This window comes from Scyliorhinus canicula, chromosome 8 (assembly GCF_902713615.1).
Source record: "Scyliorhinus canicula chromosome 8, sScyCan1.1, whole genome shotgun sequence".
Taxonomy (NCBI): Eukaryota; Metazoa; Chordata; class Chondrichthyes; order Carcharhiniformes; family Scyliorhinidae; genus Scyliorhinus; species Scyliorhinus canicula.
Genome location: NC_052153.1, coordinates 9,635,746 through 9,659,419, shown reverse-complemented (window position 1 = coordinate 9,659,419; position 23,674 = coordinate 9,635,746). Strand labels below are relative to the sequence as shown.

The 23,674-nt window shown below is 45.8% G+C and overlaps 1 protein-coding gene across 1 annotated transcript; it reads right to left on the bottom strand.

Annotated features, from left to right (window-relative positions):
- Positions 1-763: 763 nt before the first annotated feature.
- On the bottom strand, positions 764-20,653 carry LOC119970114 (neuroendocrine protein 7B2-like). Its single transcript, XM_038804146.1, has 6 exons — positions 20,467-20,653; positions 19,930-20,149; positions 10,111-10,260; positions 8,434-8,546; positions 6,556-6,609; positions 764-1,085 (listed from the first exon to the last, which is right to left on the bottom strand). The coding sequence occupies exons 2-6, from the start codon at positions 20,141-20,143 to the stop codon at positions 987-989; spliced, it is 630 nt and encodes a 209-aa protein (XP_038660074.1). The 5' UTR covers positions 20,144-20,149; positions 20,467-20,653; the 3' UTR covers positions 764-986.
- Positions 20,654-23,674: the final 3,021 nt, after the last annotated feature.

Below are 23,674 nucleotides of genomic sequence, written 5' to 3'. Positions count from 1 at the left end.
TATCGCGTACCTCCTATTTGTTATGCCTCTATAATTCCAGGGTGCAGATTGGGTACAATCCTGGAGGCACGAAAATGCCTGTTTTAGAGGAAATCAGGAGATAGAAAATCACATGCAATAATCATTAAACAAACAACTTGGGGTGATCTTTGTTACAGCCTTTCTTAATCTGTCCCTGTCATGTTAGCTATTTTCCTGGTTTGGGGATGGATAGATCGTAGACATTTCAGCTTTCTACCAATAACGCTGAGTTTTTAACTAGTTTCTTGGAATTAGGGGGCACCCATCTCACCTTTTCAGTTTTCCCTTCATCATTCAGCCAGCCTGTATAGAATTATGGTTGCAAAAGTTATATTCAATCTTTCATGGACACTACCCCAGTGTACCTGTTTGATAATGATTTGGACATTTTTTTTACCAGAGGTGTATCGCACAGAATTAGCCATGTTGAATAATAACATGGCACTCTCTCATTTTTCTCCATACCATTTATGTGTTCCTACTTTAAAAAATATGAGGGTTATTTATCCTATTCAGTTGATAGTCTCTTCTGGGGTTTGTGCTATTACAGAAGTCAGTAACCAGGCAAAAGTCTGCATTCGAGATGTGGAACCACTGACTTGAGGCTCTGGGTATTAGTGCGTATTGTTGGTTATGTATATCCCTGCTAGTCAATACGCAGAGAAATGGAAATCCATACCTTGAAATTGCCACTGAAGTTAAAATTTAGAACTATTCAATATTTAATTAATTTCCAAATACATTAAGTTGGTTAAACTTTTATTACCATTGTAGTGGATTCTTGCTGAATTAACATTAATGCAACGATTCAGGCACTGTTGCAAACCTATGCTGCCATTGATACAAACAGCCAGGTTTCTACTTGTCATCAACAGTGCATATCATAGCTTTATGACCTTTGATGGGATGATAGATCCACATCCTATACAATTAGATGTGGAGTTATTTTTGACTTGGTAACTGATCTACTCATTGGTGCGTCTGTCCTCTTCAGAGAAATGAGGAGCTGATTTCTTGGCGACAACGTTGTTGAGTCTCTTCCCTTGCAGGTATGGATTCACACTCTGGAAACAAAAGAATATTTTAAAAATCTGATGTCTATATTGAAATAGGTTTTTTTTTAGACTTTACATTTGCTTTGGAGTGAATTTCAACAGACCGTTCTCAAATATGGGTTTAGCCCATCTTAAATCAAAATGCCATCTTGGGGAATTAAAAACTGTTCCAAGAACAGTGGACTTGTTAGGACTTGTTAACTTGCTCATTGCCACTTAAAATGCCTGTTAGTACTAAAGAGACTGGACGAGGGGCAGCACGGTGGCACAGTGGTTAGCATTGCTGCCTACGGCACTGAGGACCTGGGTTCGAATCCCGGCCCTGGGTCACTGTCTGTGTGGAGTTTGTACGTTCTCCCCGTGTCTGCGTGGGTTTCACCCCCACAACCCAAAGATGTGCAGGGTAGGTGGATTGGCCACGCTAAATTGCCCCTTAATTGGAAAAAATAATTGGGTACTCTAAATTAAAAAATAAAAATAAAAAAAAGAGACTGGACGATATTTTGGTAGCTAGCAGTTCAACTCATGACCTCTCCAAATAGCAACCAGTTGTTTAAGAATAAACACTGTTTGATGTTTATTTCAAGCGCTACTTGAAGCTCTGTTTGTGATTTGATGTGTTTTGCTGCTGGAGCTGTGAAGAGAATCTCTGAATCACAACAGGAGACTTTGTGGGAGCCTTTTGTTAAAATATCCAACACCCAAGTAATATTTATTCCAAAAACTCTGAGAACTTTGCCGACAAACAGTAAGTGCTGTGCTGCCAAACCTTCATGGGAGTCACTAAGGGAAAGGGAGTTCTTGGCCTGAGGGAGGACATGAGGCCAGGTAGAACAGTAACAGCGGTGTAGGAGAGAGGGACAGGAGCTTGAAGTAGTATTGTTCCCCACTGTGGGTACAGAGCATTCCTCCCCTGGACCTTCTTCACCAAGTGCTGCATCTGAGAACCTGTGCACCCTTTCCCTCAGTTCCTGAGCCATCCTGCAACATACTGTTGTATGACAGTCAGACGATTCCATGCCTTCTAGTGTCAGTGGGTGGAAAGGACCCATATATCCTGCTTCACCAAAATTGCACCTAATTAGCATTTGAATGTAAACATGCAAGTTTCTAATTTTCCAATGAATTCAGATTTTCAAAGTCTCATTTGTACTGCAACTATTTCATGCCTGTTTCATCCTTATGCCAAAGGGACCTGATTTGTCTGCAATGGCCGCCATGACTATTTTGAAAGCTTCTTTTTCTTAAGATGTTCATTTTTCTCCAATCTCTATCATACTCACTCCTGAACTTGTAGGTAACTAACTAACATGGTGATATGAAGTTAAACATAGCTGCTGAGTTAGCAGATCAAGGTGATTTTGTTTCTTCTTCCCCTTGAGAAATGCTTGATCGTGATGTGGCACCTTCCTTGGTTAGCTGCAATCAGTAACTCAGGAGGCTATGGATAACCAGTTTGTCATAAAATGGAAGGACTCTGATATGTTTTATTTCACTGACTTATTGCGCTATTAATGGCTCCAAATGAAAACGCTGCCCATTGTCTTCATTTTGAATAAAATAACCCTAACGAAAGTACAGTTCAATAGTACCTCAATGTGTTGTTGACTTGTGCTTTATCTAAACCAAAGAAATCAAACTGTATAATGTTGGTTGCTGTTGTAGTCCAATGTGATTCTGCCATTGGGCAGCACTTGCTGAACAATCTTGAATGCGCTTTTAAGGTAATCATTGGAGCTCGTTACATGCTCATTGGCACTAGCTAGAAGCCATATACGTTCATATGATGGCAGCAAACATTCTCAGGATGTGCATGTTGCTAGAAAGACCAACATTTTATTACCCATCCTTAATTGCCCTCCAGGATGTGGTGGTTGATATTCTTGGATAGAAAGTATCCTGCTTCTGTGGGTGATATATAAAGCAGTCGTGATCAGACTGCTATCTCTAATAGAACTTCACATTTTCTGTTGCCATAAACAGTACTAGAATATAAAGTCTGTTGAGAAGCTTGATTAAATTTGTGCTAGAATTCATTAACTTAAATAACACAAAATGGAAATTTAAACCATCAGATTTGATCCCAGCAACTTTCAACTCAGAAGGAATGCATGGGTCCTGTTTAAAAGCTTGGGACTTCTCAATAGCTGCAGAACAGGAAAAGGGAGATAAACAGCTCATTTAAGGGAGGAGAGAGAAAATGAGCGGTGACAGAAAATTAAAATCAAGAAGACTCCAATACAAAGGAAGGGTTAATATGTATGCATGGGGTTGTAGCTTTGGAACTGTTCCTCGTGCTTGCAGTCGACATTTATTCAGAAGCCTACATCAAAAACTGCTCAGGAGGTCAATACAGGATCGTTAATAAGAACTAGGAGCAGGAGTAGGCCATCTGGCCCCTCGAGCCTGCTCCTCCATTCAATGAGATCATGGCTGATCTTTTGTGGACTCAGCTCCACTTTCCGGCCCGAACACCATAACCCTTAATCCCTTTATTCTTCAAAAAAACTATCTATCTTTACCTTAAAAACATGTAATGAAGGAGCCTCAACTGCTTCACTGGGCAAGGAATTCCATAGATTCACAACCCTTTGGGTGAAGAAGTTCCTCCTAAACTCAGTCCTAAATCTACTTCCCCTTATTTTGAGGCTATGTCCCCTAGTTCTGCTTTCACCCGCCAGTGGAAACAACCTGCCCGCATCTATCCTATCTATTCTCTTCATAATTTTTAATGTTTCTATAAGATCCCCCCTCATCCTTCTAAATTCCAACGAGTACAGTCCCAGTCTACTCAACCTCTCCTCATAATCCAACCCCTTCAGCTCTGGGATTAACCTAGTGAATCTCCTCTGCACACCCTCCAGTGCCAGTACGTCCTTTCTCAAGTAAGGAGACCAAAACTGAACGCAATACTCCAGGTGTGGTCTCACTAACACCTTATACAATTGCAGCATAACCTCCCTAGTCTTAAACTCCATCCCTCTAGCAATGAAGGACAAAATTCCATTTGCCTTCTTAATCACCTGTTAACGTGTGGAATAGGAAATCAAAAGTACATAATCCTGCAGAAGAGTAATTGGGTTTGTTTTTTTCCCTTTTGTATTTTAATTTTGTTAAGTTAAATCCCCCCTCAGGAGGTATCGTGGTATAATGGATATTGTGAGAAGCCCCTATGAGTGGGGTAAATTTTCCTCATCTTTTGCCAAGGTGTCTTAGCTTCGTTGGGTGCAGTGGGTACAGGAAAATCAGACTCCCTTATAGACCCGCTCTCCACTCTATCTGACCTTTCCTGTATCGGCAGTGCCCAGGTTCTCCGATATGCCCAGGTGCAAAACAAAGATTCTTCCCTCCATTCTTCTCCATCTCAAGGGCAGCATAGATGAGATTGAAAGTGTGACGGAATCAACTAGCACACCCACCCCCAAATCCGTTGCTAGGAATGATCTCTGGGTAAAGTTCACAATCTGAGCTGGATTAAGAATAGTTTTGAGTTGTGGTCCTGTGCCCACAAAAAAAAAACCTAAAATAAATAATAACAGAAAAGGCAGATACATTAACATATGTAAACTGAAAGATGCTTCATTAGAACATTACATTACAGTGCAGTACAGGCCCTCAGGCCCTCAATGTTGCGCCGACCTGTGAAACCCCTCTAAAGCCCATCTACACTATTCCCTTATCGTCCATTTGAATGCGTTTAGTGTTGGCGAGTCCACTACTGTTGTAGGCAGGGCATTCCACGCCCTTACTACTCTCTGAGTAAAGAACCTACCTCTGACATCTGTCCTATATCTATCTCCCCTCAATTTAAAGCTATGTCCCCTTGTGCTAGACATCACCATCTGAGGAAAAAGGCTCTCACTGTCCACCGTATCTAATCCTCTGATCATCTTCTATGCCTCAATTAAGTCACCTCTTAACCTTCTCTCTAACGAAAACAGCCTCAAGTCCCTCAGCCTTTCCTCATAATATCTTCCCTCCATACCAGGCAACATCCTGGTAAATCTCCTCTGCACCCTTTCCAATGCTTCCACATCCTTCCTATAATGTGGCGACCAGAACTGCACGCAATACTCCAAATGCGGCCGCACCAGAGTTTTGTACAACTGCAACATGACCTCATGGCTCCGAAACTCAATTCCTCTACCAATAAGAGCTAACACACCGTACGCCTTCTTAACAACCCTCTCAACCTGGGTGGCAACTTTCAGGGATCTATGGACATGGACACCGAGATCTCTCTGCTCATCCACACTACCAAGAATCTTACCATTAGCCCAGTACTCTGTCTTCCTATTATTCCTTCCAAAATGAATCACCTCACACTTTTCTGCATTAAACTCCGTTTGCCACCTGTCAGCCCAGCTCTGCAGCTTATCTATGTCCCTCTGTAACTTGTAACATCCTTCTGCACTGTCCACAACTCCACCGACTTTAGTGTCATCTGCAAATTTACTCACCCATCCCTCTACGCCTTCCTCCAGGTCATTTATAAAAATGACAAATAGCAGCGGCCCCAAAACAGATCCTTGTGGTACACCACTAGTAACTGGACACCAGTCTGAACATTTCCCATCAACCACCACCCTTTGTCTTCTTCCAGCTAGCCAATTTCTGATCCAAACTGCTAAATCACCCTGAATCCCATGCCTCCGTATTTTCTGCAATAGCCTACCGTGGGGAACCTTGTCAAACGGTTTACTGAAATCCATATACACCACATCAACTTCTTTACCCTCATCCACCTGTTTTGTCACCTTCTCAAAGAACTCAATAAGGTTTGTGAGGCACGACCTACCCTTCACAAAACCATGTTGACTATCTCTAATCAAATTATTCCTTCCCAGGTGACTATACATCCTATCTCTTATAAACCTTTTCAAGACTTTGCCCACAACAGAAGTATGGCTTCAGATGGGAAAGACTTGAGGGGCTGAATGATCTACTCCTATTACGACTCAACTCTCCATTACCATTAAAGCTGAACAAGCATCATTTTTTTTTTAGTTTTCTCTTTATGCCCCGGTTGTGACTAGATTGAGCCTGCTTAAACTCAGCACAGTAGAATATGATGTATGCCCTCGGATGGGGCTGTATTTAAATCAAAAGGTGAAGTGGCAATGAGTAAATTCAGTGGTCCCCTTGGATCTTTTTTTAAAAATTTGAAGCTGTGAAAATATTCCTTGAAACCTGCTGCTGCTATTTTTAAAAAGTCTTCACTCACTGAACGGCGGAATAGAAAGTGATCATTAGATATTGGTTTATTTGCTCTATTCATTCCGTCACTCATAAAAGAGCTAGTGCGCAATAATTCACCGATCAGTCCACCTTGGGATTTTCTGACAAAACTGTTCAGACTCAGTTTATGGAATTCGGTAAAGGTTTTCTTTTGGAAACTACTTCAAAATAATATTCGAATTGCCAATTGGGTTACAAGGATATAGAATCCAACCACCGAAAAGAAATTTGAGAAACATACCCTCCTCCTTCTTCCTGGGGTTCCTTTCACATTTCCGTACATCACATTCTTGTTCTGTGAAGGAATTTAGGCACAAGTTTAAACATATTTACCACCACATATTGTCTAACAAATCATATGTGTAAAACTCCAGCATTTTCTTTTGATGTTTCTTGCAATGGCACCAATTTAACACTACCAACTTTTATAAGCTAGTTTATATCTATAACACGTTTTCAAATAATGCAGCTAGTTCATCACTAACTATGGCTTGGCAAAACAATGGATAAATGAACAGCTATTGTTCAGAAAACCATATCAAATACATCACTAATGCATAAAGAATCGTTTGTTTTGAAGTTTGGAAATAATCTTTCTCAACTGAGAGGATTGGGTCACAGAGCTGTAAGAGTGCCACATCAACCAGGGTCGAGCATGAATGAAAATCGCTTATTGTCACAAGTAGGCTTCAAATGAAGTTACTGCGAAAAGCCCCTAGTCGCCACATTCCGGCGCCTGTTCGGGGAGGCTGGTACGGGACTAGGTATAACTCCTTTGTATCAATTATTGTCTTTTATTAACATTAGAATGCCTGGATTGCATCTAGCAGTCACATCCAGCCCATAGCTTCCAGGTTTCAGCCCTGTCTCTAATGCTGGACTTCTTGCATCCATCTACTTGCAAACGTCAGTTGTATTTACTTTGCTTATTTTGGTTTGGCTTCTTGAACTACTGATAGAGAAACATCCTTTTTTCCAAATGTTCTACAAAGTTTAAAATGTAAAGTTTACTGGAGGGGAGGGAGGGGGGAGGGGGGGGGGTGGATTGTGGTTGGAGTATAGTCTAAATGTGCAAGCATCGAAAGTTTAAACATCCAGTGAACATACGAAGCACAAGCACCAGAGAGAAAGAAGTTACTTTCACTTCTTCAACATCTCCAGCCTTCATCCCTGCCCCAGATCACCTGCTGTTGAAATCTTCACCCATCGTTTTGTTACGTTTACACTCAACTATTGTAATGCTGTGAAGATGGCGGAGAGGGAAGGGTCGTCACAAGTTGGAAAGCCCCAGATGGAACAGTTGCTGCCGTTTATCAAAGAAAGTTCTGCCAGTTAAGAAAGGAGATGCATGAGGACCGGTCGAAGGTCATTGAGGGAGCAGTAGAACCCTTGAAAGGATCGACAGAGCTTGTGGAGAAATGCCTCCAGGCATCGGAGTCGCAGATACGGGAGATGGAGAAGGTGGTGTCCGATCACAGTGATCGGGTGGTGTCATTGGAGATGGGAATCCAGTGGGACCTTTGCAAGTCACCGAGGGCAAAGGTAGAGGAGCAGGAGAACAAATCCAGGAAGCAGAATCTGCGTATTGTCGGCCTGCCGGAGGGTGTGGAAGGTTCAAGCACCACGAGATATGTTTTGAGGATGCTGGTGGCGGAGGGAGTGCTAGACAAGACCCCAGAAGTGAACAAGGTGCACAGGCCCCTAAGGCAAAAGCCGAGAGTGGGGGAGTCACCGTGGGTGATAATCATGAGGCTCCACAAGTTTGTGGAGAAGAAAAAGATCCTGCGGTGGGCCAGGGAGAAGCGGAACTGCGAATGGGAGGGGAACCGGTTTGCATGGTTTAATACTCCTGTCAGACCACTAGTGATGTTGCATTGAACTGATTTTACAGATTAAGTGGACTGTACATTTTAACTGCTCTATGACATGCACTCTCACCCAGAGGGAAGTTATCGTGATACGGGTACCAGAAGGAACCCGTTCTGACCGGGGAAATGAGATAGTTCAGAACTGCAGTAAAAACCATTAATAAGAAGATGCTGAAAATGCAATGCATCTCAATCCCTCCCTTTCAGACATTCATTCAGAATTTGAAATGTGGTGGAAAGGGAACACTTACCCACTTTCCCATCACTGGGTAATCATGCTGTGGGTCAAAGAGGCGCTGATGGACTTGGTAATCATTGCTGAATTTGGCTGTGTCGGGTGTATCTTCCAAGCATCCATCAGCAGCTGAAAACAATGATACACCTTCCTGAGTGATTCATCAGCTTGTGCGTCAATCACTTTGAACCCTGGAAATTTATTCATTTATGGGATGTGGGCATCGCTGGCTAGACCAGCATGCATTACCCACCCCTCGTCGCTCTTGAGAAGGTGCCGCTTAACCTCCTTATATTCCACCTTACCTGATGCAATTTTGATAGCAATACGATATCTCAATTTGACAGCCAGTAATGCTGCTGGCATGAAGCATGCTAGCCAGCCAATCACCTCTTTCGTTTCTATCTTTTTTTATATTGAAATATTCACATAGGCAGAAAACCAGGAAATAAAGCACACCTTCCCTTTTTTTTTATAAATTTCGATTCCCCGATTCATTTTTTCCAATTAAGGGGCAATTTAGCGTGGCCAATCCACCCAACCTGCACATCTTTGGGTTGTGGGGGTGAAACCCATGCAGACACTGGGAGAATGTGCAAACTCCACACGGACAGTGACCCAGAGCCGGGATCGAACCTGGGACTTCGGCGCCGTGAGGCAGCAGTGCTAACCACTGTGCCACCGTACTGCCCGTCACCATCCCTTTTTAATCATTTTACAGAAAGCAAAAATGTTTTCAATAATTTTTATTGCCACAGTAGGCTCACATTAACACTGCAATGAAGTTACTGTGAAAAGCCCCTAGTCGCCACACTCCGGCGCCTGTTCGGGTGCACTTAGGGAGAATTCAGAATGTCCAATTCACCTAACAAGCACGTCTTTCGGGACTTGTGGGAGGAAACCGACGCAGACACGGGGGAAGAACGTGCAGTCTGGGCACGGACCATCACCCAAGCGGGAATCGAACCAGGGACCCTGCTGCTGTGAAGCAACAGTGCCAACCACTGTGCTGCCATGCCGCCCATAAAGATTGGGGCAAATCTTTAAGATTAAGGTAGAAACTGAAATATAAGCAAACCTTTGTCGTTCAAAATACAAGTTTTTTTATATTTTTATCATAATGGAGGAATTAAACATTCCACAAATGTAAAATAATTTTTTCAGGGTAAGAGAGGTTGTTCAATAATAATTACGACTTAGTATGCTGTTAAAATCCCATTTATACCCAACAAGCTATGGCATCTTCAAGGATTTTTAGAGCATGAAAAATGGAATGTCATTTCAATCCAAGTGATTTCTAAAGATTTCCCTCTGTGGGGTCCAACAGCGCACGGTGGAAGAAACTGACAACTGTTTCTGAATTTCTATATTTAACTGCATGTGCGGATGATAAAAATTGCTGTGAGTTTCACAGCGTAAAGACTGAATGCTGACAGTTTTGCCGTCCTAACATCCACAAAGGTTGGACGCAGGTAAAAGTGTGAGCGGACAGGTAGGAAATCATACATCAATGGTGAGTCAATCATGAGTAAACCTCTTGCGTGAATTGCAGTGAAGTTTTCTTGCCAATATCAACAGTAAGGTTGAATGATCAATGCTAAAATGTTGAAAAAATAGTATCAGAAAAGTCGAATAATTGTCCTCAAAAAATGATACTTGTGTCAAAAGTGAAATCCGGAGGCCCATCAATTACCTTTTCTTCCCAAAGGACAAGGGTTAGGTGGATCAGGATAACCCTGCTCCTGATTAAAATTCTTTGGTATGTTATCTCCGGTGAGCTCGGCCACGATGTTGGGAATGTTGCCGTAAGGGCCCAGGTGTTGCAATCCTTCATGAGCTCCTCCTAAAGACAACATCAGAGGGAAACATTCGATGTAAAAGGGGCTTTGTTTGACCAACATCTGACCACCACATTCTGCTCTATATCGACTATTTAACAAATAAAACATTTGTTCGGTACAAGGCATGTTCCTCATGAAATGGGAACAAAAATATAAATATCGAGAAGGGCGGTTAAACAGATGAAACTGTGCACAGGAGAAACTTTTCAACAATCATGAGATCGACAACTTAGAATCATAGAATCCCTACAGTGCGGAAGAGGGCATTTGGCTCATCAAGTCTGCAGCGACCCATCGAAAGACTACCCTACTTAGGCCAAATTCCACACCCTAGACCTGCAACCCCACCCAAAGTGGCAATTTATCGCGGCCAATCTGCCTAACCTGCACATCTTTGGACTGTGGGAGGAAACCGGAGCACCCGGAGGAAACCCACGCAGACATGGGAGAACATGCAGACTCCGCACAGACAGCCGCCCGAGATCGGAATCTGTGAGACAGCAGTGCTAACCACTGTGCCATCCCATTTCCAACCTTTAGTTGGTAATAATTCAATAGCAAAATAAAAACAAAATCTGTTTCCTTTTTCCCCAAGATTAACGTTTGATGGAGAATGTAACTGAACTCCCCAACATTGTGAGTATCTGGGTTATTTATTGATACAGATACATATACAACTTCATCACAAGATGTGTTTATTTTCTTAAACTGCTGTGTTCCTTTTCAAAGATTGTTTTCTTGTCAAGTGTCCACATTTCACTTTCCCCTCTTTCCCAAAGAACAGGAAAGGCTCCTGGATTTGATCCCTGAACTGTGTGGAGTTTTTGAATTGGAATTGGAAGGGGATTGCATTTCCGGATTAGGGATGGAAGATTGGCCGTGGATCTTAGTCCACTGTTTTAATTTTTTAAAAGTATTAACTATTTAAAAATACAATCCTCCATTACAAAATTGGAATCATATGAATGCCATACACATTTGCCTGTTCAAATTCCCAGCAGAAACATTTGGATTAAAAAGTAAAAGTTGAGACTTCCGGTGACGGCGGGAGGCAGTCACACACTGGAGGGGTCCCGCTCGGGAATAGGAATTTCGGGGTTTTAACGCCCGGTCCCGGGGGTAACGGAGGCTGAAAAGGCTGTAAGAAGGCACAGGGAGGAGCAATGTCCAAGTTTGGGAGAAAAACGGCCGTGAAAAAGGGGGTTAACGGAAGTCTGCCGGGGAGTGGAAAAGTCAGCGCAGGAACTGTAAGGAAAGCGGAGGCTGGAGCACCAGGGGAGGCCGCATCGCTCACAACAGAAGAAATGACCAAGGTGATGGCTGTGGAACTTGAAAAACAGTTCACAGAGCACATGGAAGCGATGAAGGAGGAGATGGGGGCGGTATTGAAAGTGCTGGTGGAGGAGGCGATTGCCCCGGTGAGGGTGACGGTATCGAGTACAGCGGTGGAGATGTGGGAGCAAGGTGAGACACTGAAGGAAGTGAAAGAGCATTATCGCAGCCCAGTGATCAACTCACCTCGATGGGGAAGGAGTTGCGAAAGGTGATAGAGACCAACAAGGGTCTGCGAGCCAAAATGTAAGACCTGGAAAACAGATCCAGGCGACAGAATCTGAGGATGGTGGGTCTGCCCGAAGGGGTGGAAGGCCTGAGGCCGACGGAGTATTTTGCCACCATGTTGGCAGAGCAATTGGGGGAGGGGGAACAATCCCTCTCGATATGTACTGGATCGGGCTCGTCGGTTGTGTAGGCCTATACCAAAGACGAGTGAGCCGCCAAGAGTAGTTACTGTGTTTCCGTAGGTACAGTGTGAAGGAGAAAGTCCTGTGCTGGGCAAAGCAGAAGCGGGTGGTGCAGTGGGCTGGAGCTGGTATATGTGTATACCAGGACTTTACGGTGGAGCTGGCGAGGAGGCGGGCTGCCTTCAGCCGGGTGAAGAAGGCACTGTACATCAGCAAGGTGCAGTGCGGCATAGTATATCCAGTTAAGTTGAGAGTGATCTACAAATCCAAGGACTTTTATTTTGGGACGGCGGAAGCAGCGGAGGAGTTTGCTAAGGCAGGATTGTGGCAGAATTGAGAAATGGTTGTGTACTGATGTAGGCACATGTAACTTTATTTTTTCACTGTGTGTTGGTGTGTGTACTGAATGAGTCAACGCTGTATCTATTTGGACAAGGGAAGAGATGGGACTTTCATTTGCAATGATGGTTCTTTTGGTCTTGGGTGTGTATCCGGGGGTTGTGTGTTAAAGGATATTTCTTGGTTTTCCTGGGACCGGGCAGGGGGCAAGGAGACCCGGGCGGGGGCCTCCACTCTGGCCAGTTTAAGCCGGCCAGTGAACGGGAGTGAGGTGGTGGGGGGGGGGGGGGGGGGGGGGGGGGCTGCGGCCATCGGAGCCTGGTAGAACATGTTTCGGTGAATGTAGCCGGGGTGAAAATTTGGGGAAGGAACCAAGGTTGGGGGGAGGAGTTTACAAGAGGAAGTGAAGGGGAGGAGTCTGGGAGGGAGGTGGAGGTGGGGGGGGGTGTCTACAACTCATGGGTGTCATTCAGGGTACTCTTTCGGGGATTGGATGGCATTGAATATTAACGGGGGGGGGGGGGGGGGTCTGGGGGTGGACTGTATATGTCAATGGTGAACATAGGCGATTCCTGATTCCTTTTTTTTTCCACCGTGGGAGGTTTTGTTTTATTTGATGCTTATATTGTCAGGTGGGTCGTTGTTTGGGGGGTGGTGGGAGGATGGGATGGTTGTGACATTGTATTCGTTACCGTTTACTGTTTGTTGGGTGTAAATTCTGAAGAAAATGTGAAAATGGAGAATAAAAATATTTAGGAAAAATAAAGTAAAAGTTGAATATTGCAGGAAACAACCTTTAACAAGCCAATAGATCTGCACAATCATTCTTCCTCCTACTTCAAGAGGGTGTTGTTGACCTTGGAATCCCATTGAATTGGTCCAGGATTAGGCTTGGCAAAGCGCTGCAGTGTTTTGCTGCTGCCTCCTGCAGTATGGCCGACCAGCAAACTCTTACCACCTGTCATTGGGCATATTGGAAGGATTGATAGGCTGATAACTCAATCTGTTTGGACACATTATGGACGCATCTTACATGGCCATCAAGCTCTGAAGTAGGACTTGAACTCGCAGCTTCTGGCCCAGAGGTATGAACAATACCCACTGCCCCCCCCCCCCCCCCCCCCCATTCCCCCAAGACCTCTATGACATGCATTACTCATGGTTATACTTACTTTGTGTTCAGTTTAGAGGGATATATTCACTTATGTGAAAGTAAAATATGTATGAAAAAATACTTTTGTAAATAAAAAGACTGATTTTCACAGTACGCTGTGCAAGGGACCCTCACACACTGGGGGCAGAGATTGGAAAATCACAGGCAGGGTCTCTGCAATCCTCCATAATCTGCTGTTAGCAAGAAAAATTCTTGCCACCAAACTGGCTCACAAAAGTATTCAAAATACACCAAATAGAAATGTCAAAAATATGAAATTCCAGGAGGGATGGAGAGGCCCAAATATCTCCTCATTTCAGAGATAAACTTAATAAACATCCTGGGGGTTACCATTGACCAGAAATGAGCAAGTCAAGGGCTAGGAATCTTGCCGCGAGTAACTCACCTCCTGACTCCCCAAAGCCTGTCCACTATCTACAACACACAAGTCAGGGGTGTGATGGAACACTCTCCACTTGCCTGGATTTAGTGCAGCTCAGCGCTCAAGATGCTCGACACCATCCAGGACAAAGCAGCCCCGCTTGATTGCTCCCCCCTGCCACAAACATCAAATCCTCCACCACTGACGCACTGTGGCAGCCATGTGTACCATCTACAAGATGCACCGCAGTAACTCACCAAGGTTCCTTAGACAGCAACTTCCAAACCCACAGCCGCTACCATCGAGAAGGACAAGAGCAGCAGATACCTGGGAACCCCACCACCTGGAGGTTCCCCTCCAAGTCACTCACCATCCTGACTTGAAAATGTATCAGCCGTTCCTTCACTGGGGCAAAATCCTGGAATTCTCTCCCTAACAGCACTGTGGGTGTACCTACGCCAGTGGGATTGCTGACATTCATGAAGGCAGCACATCACCACCTTCTCGAGGGTAACTAGGGATGGACAATAAATGCTGGTCTAGCCAGTGATGCCCATAATCCCAGAAAATTAATTATTTAAAATGTAGTGTAGCAGCTGGAACAGCACTAATGGTGTAACCTCTGATTGCAGTCACTAACGTTAACACACTGGTCTAATTTTCCTGTAGGTGGTATAAACCTGGTGATATCAGACTTAAAAGTGGTTTAAACTTTGAGTCACAGCAGTGAACATGTCAAATCTCAGCTAGGACACTGGAATCTGCTTCATTATACCAACAAGTACTGAAATATATATATATAGCACAACCAACATAATAAAACAGGCATGCCATTGGGGTGTCAGGAGATAAACATCGGCCTGCATTATAGGAATGATTGTTGTCAATGTTAAATTTTCCCAGACACCCCTGGAGTTTGGGTTGGGTAGTGACACTGTTTTATACTGACACTGGATCGCTGTTGTGGAAAGTAGAGCTGATCATACTGGGTGAGGGAATATTTTCTCCAAATCGGCCTCTGGCAAAAATAAAAGTAGCAATCTCACTTTCTCTTCCGTGTAGTGACTTGTTCTCACGGCCTCTACCTCAGGGCTGCGCAGTGGTTAGCACTGCTGCCTCACAGTGCCGGGGAGCCGGGTTCGATTCCGGCCTTGGGTGACTGTCTGTGTGGAGGGGGTGGCATAGTGGTATTGTCACTGGACTAGTAAACCAGAGACCCGGAGTATTGCTCTGGGGATCCAGGTTCAAATCCCACCACTGCTGATTGGTGAAATTTGAATTCAATAGAAGTCTGGAATTAAAAGTCTAATGATGACCTTGAAACCATTGTCGATTGTCATAAAAACCCATCTAGTTCACTAACGTCCTTGAGGGAAGGGAATCTGCTGTCCTTTCCTGCTCTGGCCTATATGTGATTCTAGATCCACAGTGATGTGGTTAACTCTTAACTGCCCGCTCAAGGGCAATTAGGGATGGGCACTAAATGCTGGCACAGCCGGTGATGCCCCCGCCCAATAAAAAAATAAGTTTGCACGTCCTCCCCGTGTCTGTGTGGGTTTCCTCCGGGTGCTCCAGTTTCCTCCCACAGTCCAAAGATGTACAGGTTAGGTGGACTGGCCATGCTAAATTGCCCGAGTGTCCCAAGGTTAGGTGGGGTTATGAAGTTACGGGGATTGGGCCGAGGTCGGGTGCTCTTTTCGAGGGTCGGTGCAGACTCAAAGGGCCGAATGGCCTCCTTCTACACTATAGGGATTCGATGACTCAACCTAAAATACACATGTCTCCACTACCAACACCCATCACAGCACAAGAAAGTCACTCTTACATTTATTTATTTATTTATTTTATAAATTTAGAGTACCCAATTCAATTTTTTCCAATTATGGGGCAATTTAGCGTGTTCAATCCACCTATCCTGCACATTTTTGGGTTGTGGGGGCGAAACCCACGCAAACACGGGGAGAATGTGCAAACTCCACACGGACAGTGACCCAGGGCCGGGATCGAACCTGGGACCTCGGCGCCGTGAGGCAACAGGGCTAACCCACTGCGCCACCGTGCTGCCCCACTCTTACATTTATATGGTGCCTTTCACGATCTCAGCATGTCCCAGACGATGAAGTGTAGTCACTGATGTAATGTAGAGAATCCAGCTGATAATTTTCACAAAGCAAGATCCCACAGAACCGCAACAATAGATTTGTTGGTTGAGGTATGTATACTGGTCAGGTTACCAAAGGTAACTCCCCACACTCTTAGAAATACTGCCGCGGGATCTTTGACCTCCACATGAAGGCTCCAGAGTAAGGTTCAAACCAGCAACCTGACCCAGACGCGAGTGTTATCAATTGAGATGATGCTGAATCTCTGCATGGGTTAGGTTGAATATGGTTAGCAGGTATAAAGACTATAAATGTTTAAACACGACCAATGTCTTTGGACTGAGTGAACCCTATTCAAGATGCAATTGCCTCTAAGTTCAGGGTTGTTCTGTTAACTGAGTTCATGGATAACATAGAATCCTTACAGTGCAGAAAGAGGCCATTCAGCCCATTGAGTCTGCACCGACCCTCTGAAAGAGCACCCCACCTAGACCCACTCCGCCGCCCTATCCCTGTAGCCCCACCTCACCAGCACATCTCTGGACTGTGGGAGGAAACCGGAGCACCCGGAGGAAACGCACGCAAACAGGGGGAGAAATTGCAGACTCCACACAGACAGTGGCCAGAGGTCAGAATCGAACCTGAGTCCCTGGCGTTGTGAGGCAGCAGTGCTAACCACTGTGGTATAATGACAGGTGTAATCAGTTATTAGCACTTGTTAATTATAATTGTTAATTATATGCAGGTGTAGGGCATTAAATGTGGTTTCACTTGAGCAAATATAGAGATAATTACTGAAACTGGAGAGGTCGAGTTAAGATGTATAATGTTATAATGTTTCACTCCAAATATAAATATAAAACTGTGTTAAACTCTGCCAACTGGCTTTCTGGAATATTACTGGAATGCCATTGTGGGTTCAAGTCCCACTCCAGAGCCGTGAGCACAGAATCCATGTTGAGACTCAAGTGCAGTATTCTGGGTGTGCTGCACTGTTGGAGGAGCTGCATTGTGGACGGGATACTGAATCAAAGCCTTACCAGTCCTGCCAGGTGAATGGAATAAATCCTATTTTGACGATGAGCGGTAGAGCCCAACCCAGAGTCCCAGCCAACAATTGTCCCTCAATCAACAGGAAAACAGAAATAGATGATCTGGCCTTTGCTGTTTGTTGGATAGTTCTATGTGTCAATTGGCTGCACGTTTCCTCCATTACAAAAGTGTCACAACACTTTGTTGGCTGTAGAGCACTTTGGGACATCCCTGTGGCTGTGATGGGTGCTACATAAATGCAAGTCTGCCTTTCATGTCCCTTCAGTACATCATTTCCCTCACTCTTTGTATTTTGAACGTCAACATTTTTCAATAATGTAAAAGCGTATTTTCCTTTGTTATCTCTTTTGAATTCCCGTCATTAAATCTTTTGGTCCTATTTCTGGACATCACTTTGCAGGAATAATCTTAAATCAAACTTTGGACCAGACGAGTTTAGAACTCTTGCGCTGGATAAATCCAAAACTAATCCCACTGCTCCATGCTCTCTCCATAACCATGCGCCTAGCTCTACATCCACCTTCTCTTCCCTAAAGAGATTGAGTTAAGGCAGAGACAGCTCTTTGCAGTGGCAAAGTACTCCACTCCCATGGAAAGACATTTCTCTTCATTCCCTCCTCAGCTTTAGCAATGGTTTGATATTGTTGGTCCCTCGTCACTGACTCTGCAACCAAAGGATACAGCCTTGTCTCAGTTTGCTCATTCGGTCATTTCAGAGAAAGGTTAATGATTCAAGGCCGGATGTTGAATAAGCAGTGGGAAAATGCTGTTTGTGGGGGGGGGTGAGAAATGTCATGACAAGCTCGAGCCGACATTGTTAGCTGCTTGAGGAGTATAAACACCAGCATCGACTAGATGGGTCGAATGGCCTGTTTTTGTGCCGTACATTCATAGAGAAGCTGACTCTTTGGCCGCAAATGGTGGCACCAAGGACGTGATGCGAAGTAGGGACAAAACGAGGAGAGATAACTTTTTTTTTTTTTTTATAAATTTAGATTACCCAATTATTTTTTCCAATTAAGGGGGCAATTTAGCGAGGCCAATCCACCTACTCTGCACATTTTTGGGTTGTGGGGGCGAAACCCACGCAGACACGGGGAGAATGTGCAAACTCCACACGGACAGTGACCCAGAGCCGGGATCGAACCTGGGACCTCAGCGCCGTGAGGCGGTTGTGCTAACCACTAGGCCACCGAGGAGAGATAACTGATATCATCGAAGAATTCCTGGTGTAAACAAGGGAAGAGAATCCATTACTACAGATGTGCTGACTGCATCTGGCAAGCTGAAGATGGGAGGATAATTAAGAGGAGGCAGGTGGACAGTAGGAGGCGCCTCGTGGAGGCGGAACCATTAACAACGTCAGCGAGTGTGGGAGCCAAGAATGGTATTCTGACCATGAGTTGAATGGAAAGGAGATTTAGGGAGCAAAAGGTTAGTCTGGAGTCCAAGGCTGTCCACAGTGTTGTAAACATAATCATGTCAGGGCGGCATGGGCACAGTGGATAGCACTGAGACTGCGGTGCTGAGGACCCGGGTTCAAATCCCAGCCCTGGGTCACTGTCCGTGTGGAGTTTGCACATTCTCCCCATGTCTGCATGGGTTTCACCACCACAACCCAAAGATGTGCTGGTCAGGTGGATTGGCCATGCTAAATTGCCCCTTAATTGGAAAAAAAAATAATTGGGTCCTCTAAATTTATTTTTAAAAAAGAGAAAAAAAACATAGTCACTTCAATAATTTGGATTATCTCGCCATGTTAGCTGTATCATAAAATTATTTTTGGCTCTTAAAACCTTTAAAATACAACAAGATTTCACAGAATTCAAAGCACAGAACAGGCCATTCGGCCCAACAGTGTTTATGGTGCAAACCAGTGATCGGCAACCTCTGCCAGTGAGTTGGTTGCGTGAGTGACCCGCCTTCATCTCAATGGGCCACAAGATTGAAATCGGGGCTCATTCACGGACCATGACCCCCATGAATAAGATTAAATATATGCCAAATATTTCTTGGAAGTTTCCTTCCAAATACATTTAGAGTACCCAATTATTTTTTGCAATTCAAGGGCAATTTAGCGTGGCCAATCCGCCTACCGTGTGCATCTTTGGGTTGTGGGGGTAAGGCCCAGGCCGACACGGGGAGAATGTGCAAACTCCACACGGAGAGTGACACGGGGCCGGGATCGAACCCGGGTCTTCAGCGCCGTGAGGCAGCAATGCTAACCACTGCGCCACCGTGTTGCCCTATTTAATGGTAAGTTATAGAAAATGCTTGATCATTAACAGAACGGTCGTCGACTTCAAATGGTAAAAACAAAAGAGATATTTACACTTTTTACACAGAGGGAGGGTGGCTCTCACAGTCAGTGTTGTGAGTAATCAGCACGTACTTGCCCTCGCTTCACGCGCGGCTCAGTTCAGTCACGCCGGTGGGAACAAAAACTACTTGGGCGGAAACCAGCGGAATGTGGCAAACCTGCGGGTGGGTGACGGTCAACAAAATGTCTCCTAAGCCACACTCAGGACCCAGATGGGCCGCATGTGGCCCCCGGGGAAGCAGCTGTCTCACCGCTGCCCCACACAATCCTCTCCTCATCCCTATTTCATCTCTAATGTCTCTCCATCACCATATCCTTCCTCTTTCTCCCCAGTCTGTTTATCCCAGCTTCCCACTAAATGTATATGTCCGATTCCTTGTGGCAGTGAGCTCCACATCCTCACTGTTCTTTGGGCGAAGACGTTTCTTCTGAATTCCCTATTAGAAGATGCAGTTTAATACCTGATGTTGCTCTCACAATGTTTTCCTGGACATGCTTTTGTTTTTGCAAATCTAAACAAAAACCCTTGGGCGCCTGCGACCCTCACAGCGATCGGCGGAATATTGTGGGAACCCGTTACCTTCAATACTCTGTGGTCCGACCAGATTGGTGGCTTGGTGCGCCAGGTATTCCACTCTTGGCCGAGCGATGCCCAACTGCTCCATGACGCCGTGCAGCAATCGCTGGATGTCCGCCTCGGACACCTTGGCCGGATCCTGGGAGCCGTGAGCGGATGTTAGAGCCCAGGTTACGGCTGTCAGCAGCGCCACCCTGAACATGGCGGCTGAGGGCATGGAAACCTGCAGGCAAAGACGGGGAGAGAGTTAATGACTGGTGAGACAAGTGGCAAATGGAAGAATCCCACCCACTCGCCACCCACAACAGTCAGTCAAAAAAACCATCAAATCAAACATTGCGGAGAGGAAGCAGTATCGCGATGGACAATGAGGTACATAAACCGACAGTCTATGAATTATCACAATAAACAATTTGGCTGTTGCATTTCTATCCTTTGTAATCATTGCATTTAAAGCAATTGCTGCAATATGGGGTTTATCTTTTTTTGTGGACAGATTCAATTACCATTAACATGTTAGAATTTACAGTCAGGACTTACCTTCGATCAGGTATGGTACCCTGCGTCCTTTGGAAAAAAGGAGACGGTGCTGTTACATTCGCAGCCTCTGCTGGCCCCCTGCTATCTGCTGTGAATAATTCACTTGCTGTTGTCTAGGCAGCCGGGGCAATGACATCATCTGTGGAGAGGACGGGCTACTGCAGTGAATTTTCCATCTGCTTTCTCCAGTATAGTGACTCAGGAAAGGGTGTCTGCCATGTCACTGCCTGACGGGGTGACTCTTCTATTAGAAAAAAAACAACAAAACGACAGCTTACCCCCTTTTTATAATCTGCGACGGACTCTGCCAATGTTACATTTGTTTGAAACCTGGTTCTCTCTTACCGATGTATGCCATGTGCATGTGAAGGTTAGTTAGCCCCACTCCCACCCGCCTGCAGCACCTGTAAGCTTGGGTGATGCAAAATGGCAGCTGCCATGATCAATCTTGTGGTTGTACTAAGATGGTGACTGATGTGTTATCTGTGCTGGTCTAACATCGACTGCAACTGGATGCAGTAAAACGAGAAACAGGCTTCCAACACAGGAGATGGTCCAACACTGTTTTATTGAACCTGTTGATTGCTGTACATAATCTGCTGTAGGTTGACACTCTATTAACCTAACTGATAACCTCCTACTGGCTTGACCAGACAAGCTCTCTATCACATGGTGGTGATGTTCATTGGCTTGTGCACTGCGACTATCTCCCTGGCCGAGTCCTGTGAGAGAGGGAGAGCCTTAATGCCCTGTGGGCTTTATAGTGGTAGTGTCCTGTCTGGTGATTGGTTGTTCAGTGTCGTGTGTGTTCATTGGTTATCCAGTGTGTCAATCACTGCCTGTCTGCATTTCATGATATACATGAATGGATATTATGACAGTGACCAATTCTTGACACATGCAAACAATACTGCTAGCAACGTAAAATGTCAATCTTGGAATAGTTCCTATACTCAATATAACAGTTGGTTCAGGGACTTAGGAACTGCTCCTGACATCCAGAATGGGCTGAGCTGGAACAATTTACTTCTAAAGTTTAAAAAAAAATTTTTTTTTAGAGCACCCTGTTCTTTTTTTTTCCAATTCAAGAGCAATTTAGCGTTGGCCAATCCACCTATCCTGCACCTCTTTGGGTTGTGGGGGCGAAACCCACGCAGACACGGGGAGAATGTGCAAACTCCTCACGGACAGTGGCCCGGGGCCGGGATCGAACCCGGGTCTTCAGCGCCGTGATGCAACAGTGCTAACCACTGCACCGTTGTGCCACCCTCTTTTAAATCTTTGGAAATGTGTCTCGGGCGTTTGTTAGGGGACAGGGTCAGTGCTTGGGCTGGTACTTGGGTCCGCAGGTCTCTGTGACTGGAAGCTTTAAACTGAGAGCTTTATCCTGGCAAGTTCATTCAATTTCTGGGCCTAGGTTTCTGGAGGAATATTAATTGGGCACGGCACATCCGTAATGGAACAGCTTCAGGATATGAGCAAGACCGGACCCTTGCCCTTTCACCAGGTGGTCACGCAATAAGTCCATCTTCATGCCACCACCCATCTTCTCATGGCCAATCAGGGTTGTCAACTGTGATTGCATGTATCCCTGGAGGTCACATCACATGACTTGCCCCTCCCCACCATTAGTCGGTCAACACATCCGTGGTTTATACGTCCGGCCTTCCTGCACCAATCAGAAAGCAAGAAAGCCTCATTACCCAATTGGATGATGTTAATCCGATCAGTGGCACAGTGGTTAGCACTGTCCCAGGTTCGATTCTCGCCTTGGGTCACTGTCTGTGTGGAGTCTGCACGCTCTCCCCGTGTCTGCGTGGGTTTCCTCCGGGTGCTCCGGTTTCCTCCCACAGTCCATAGATGCACAGGTTCGAGGCTTTATTACACAGAGATGTGTGGGCTCCTACAGCAGCTGACGAAATGGCTGCATCTCGGTGAGCACACATATTTATACTCCGCCTGCTGGGCGGAGCCAGCAGGCAGGGATCTACCCCCGTACCTGTAGTAGATCCCTGCCTGCTGGCTCCGCCCAGTAGGCGGAGTATAAATATGTGTGCTCACCGAGCTGCAGCCATTTCGTCAGCTGCTGTAGGAGCCCACACATCTCAGTGTAATAAAGCCTTGATTACATTCTATTCCCGTCTCGTCATAATTGATAGTGCATCAGTACTTTCTCCCACTTGTCTATCCTCCTTGCGGCACACTTGGGGCGCGATCTACTGGCTGCGTTCCGCCCGGTGCGGATCCGTCCGAGCCGGTTAGATTGCGGGAGAGGCCGAAATCGGACACCGATCGGTCTCCGATCTAACCAGCCCTCTTCCATTGGCCGGTTCCGGATAGCGCCCGGATGTGGCGAGGTTCCAATTAACAGCATCTGAGGGCAATTTCCATGTCATTAACGGGATGGACCCCGTATCTAACGGCCTCCCGAGATCTAACCGGCTCCCCCAGCGAGAGGTTACGCGGGCGCTCTTATTTAGAAATGGGAACCTGGTGTGGAGGAGGTGAGTAACCACCTTCGAAATCGGGGAATCAGCCTGGGGGCTCTGGGGCTGCTGCCCTGGTGTTCGGTGAGGGGTGGGGTGTGTGGGGGGGGGGGGAAGCCTGGTTGGGGGGCTCGGCACCATTGGTGGCGGTCACCCCTGGGCTGGGGTGGGATGAAGGGCCCAGTGCCCGAGGGTCCTACAGGCCACCCCCTGGATTGCATCATAACAGGGGCAACGTCAGCTCCTGCCTTTGTGGTCCCACCAAACACACCCAGGACAAGCCAGTGGTAATATGGTGAAGATCCCCTTTTCACTCCCTCTGACTGTGAGCAGCCTCTGGCTGCACAGCTGAAGGCCACTGCTCATAGGGAAATGAGATTGTTAGTTATATGAGCACTTCACAGCTGGAATGGCATCCCGTGGGTACACGTGCCATGTCTCAGGCGAGTGTTATTGCCGAGCATCCCAATCAAACTGTGAGGCCTGGGCACTTGCCCTGAACCCCAGAGGCATCAGCACCACAGAGGCAGCAGCCAAAGTTCACACAGCCAAGAGCTGGGCTTCAGATACCCTCACAGTCAGAGGGTGTGTGAAGGGATCAGCCCCACACCCGGAGGCCCTGGCCACCCATCAGGCCGGGGAGGGACCCAGAGGGGAGGCCAGCAACGGCACAAAGTGTACAGGCATCGCTGGTCACTTGAGGAGATGTCAGACAGCGTGTG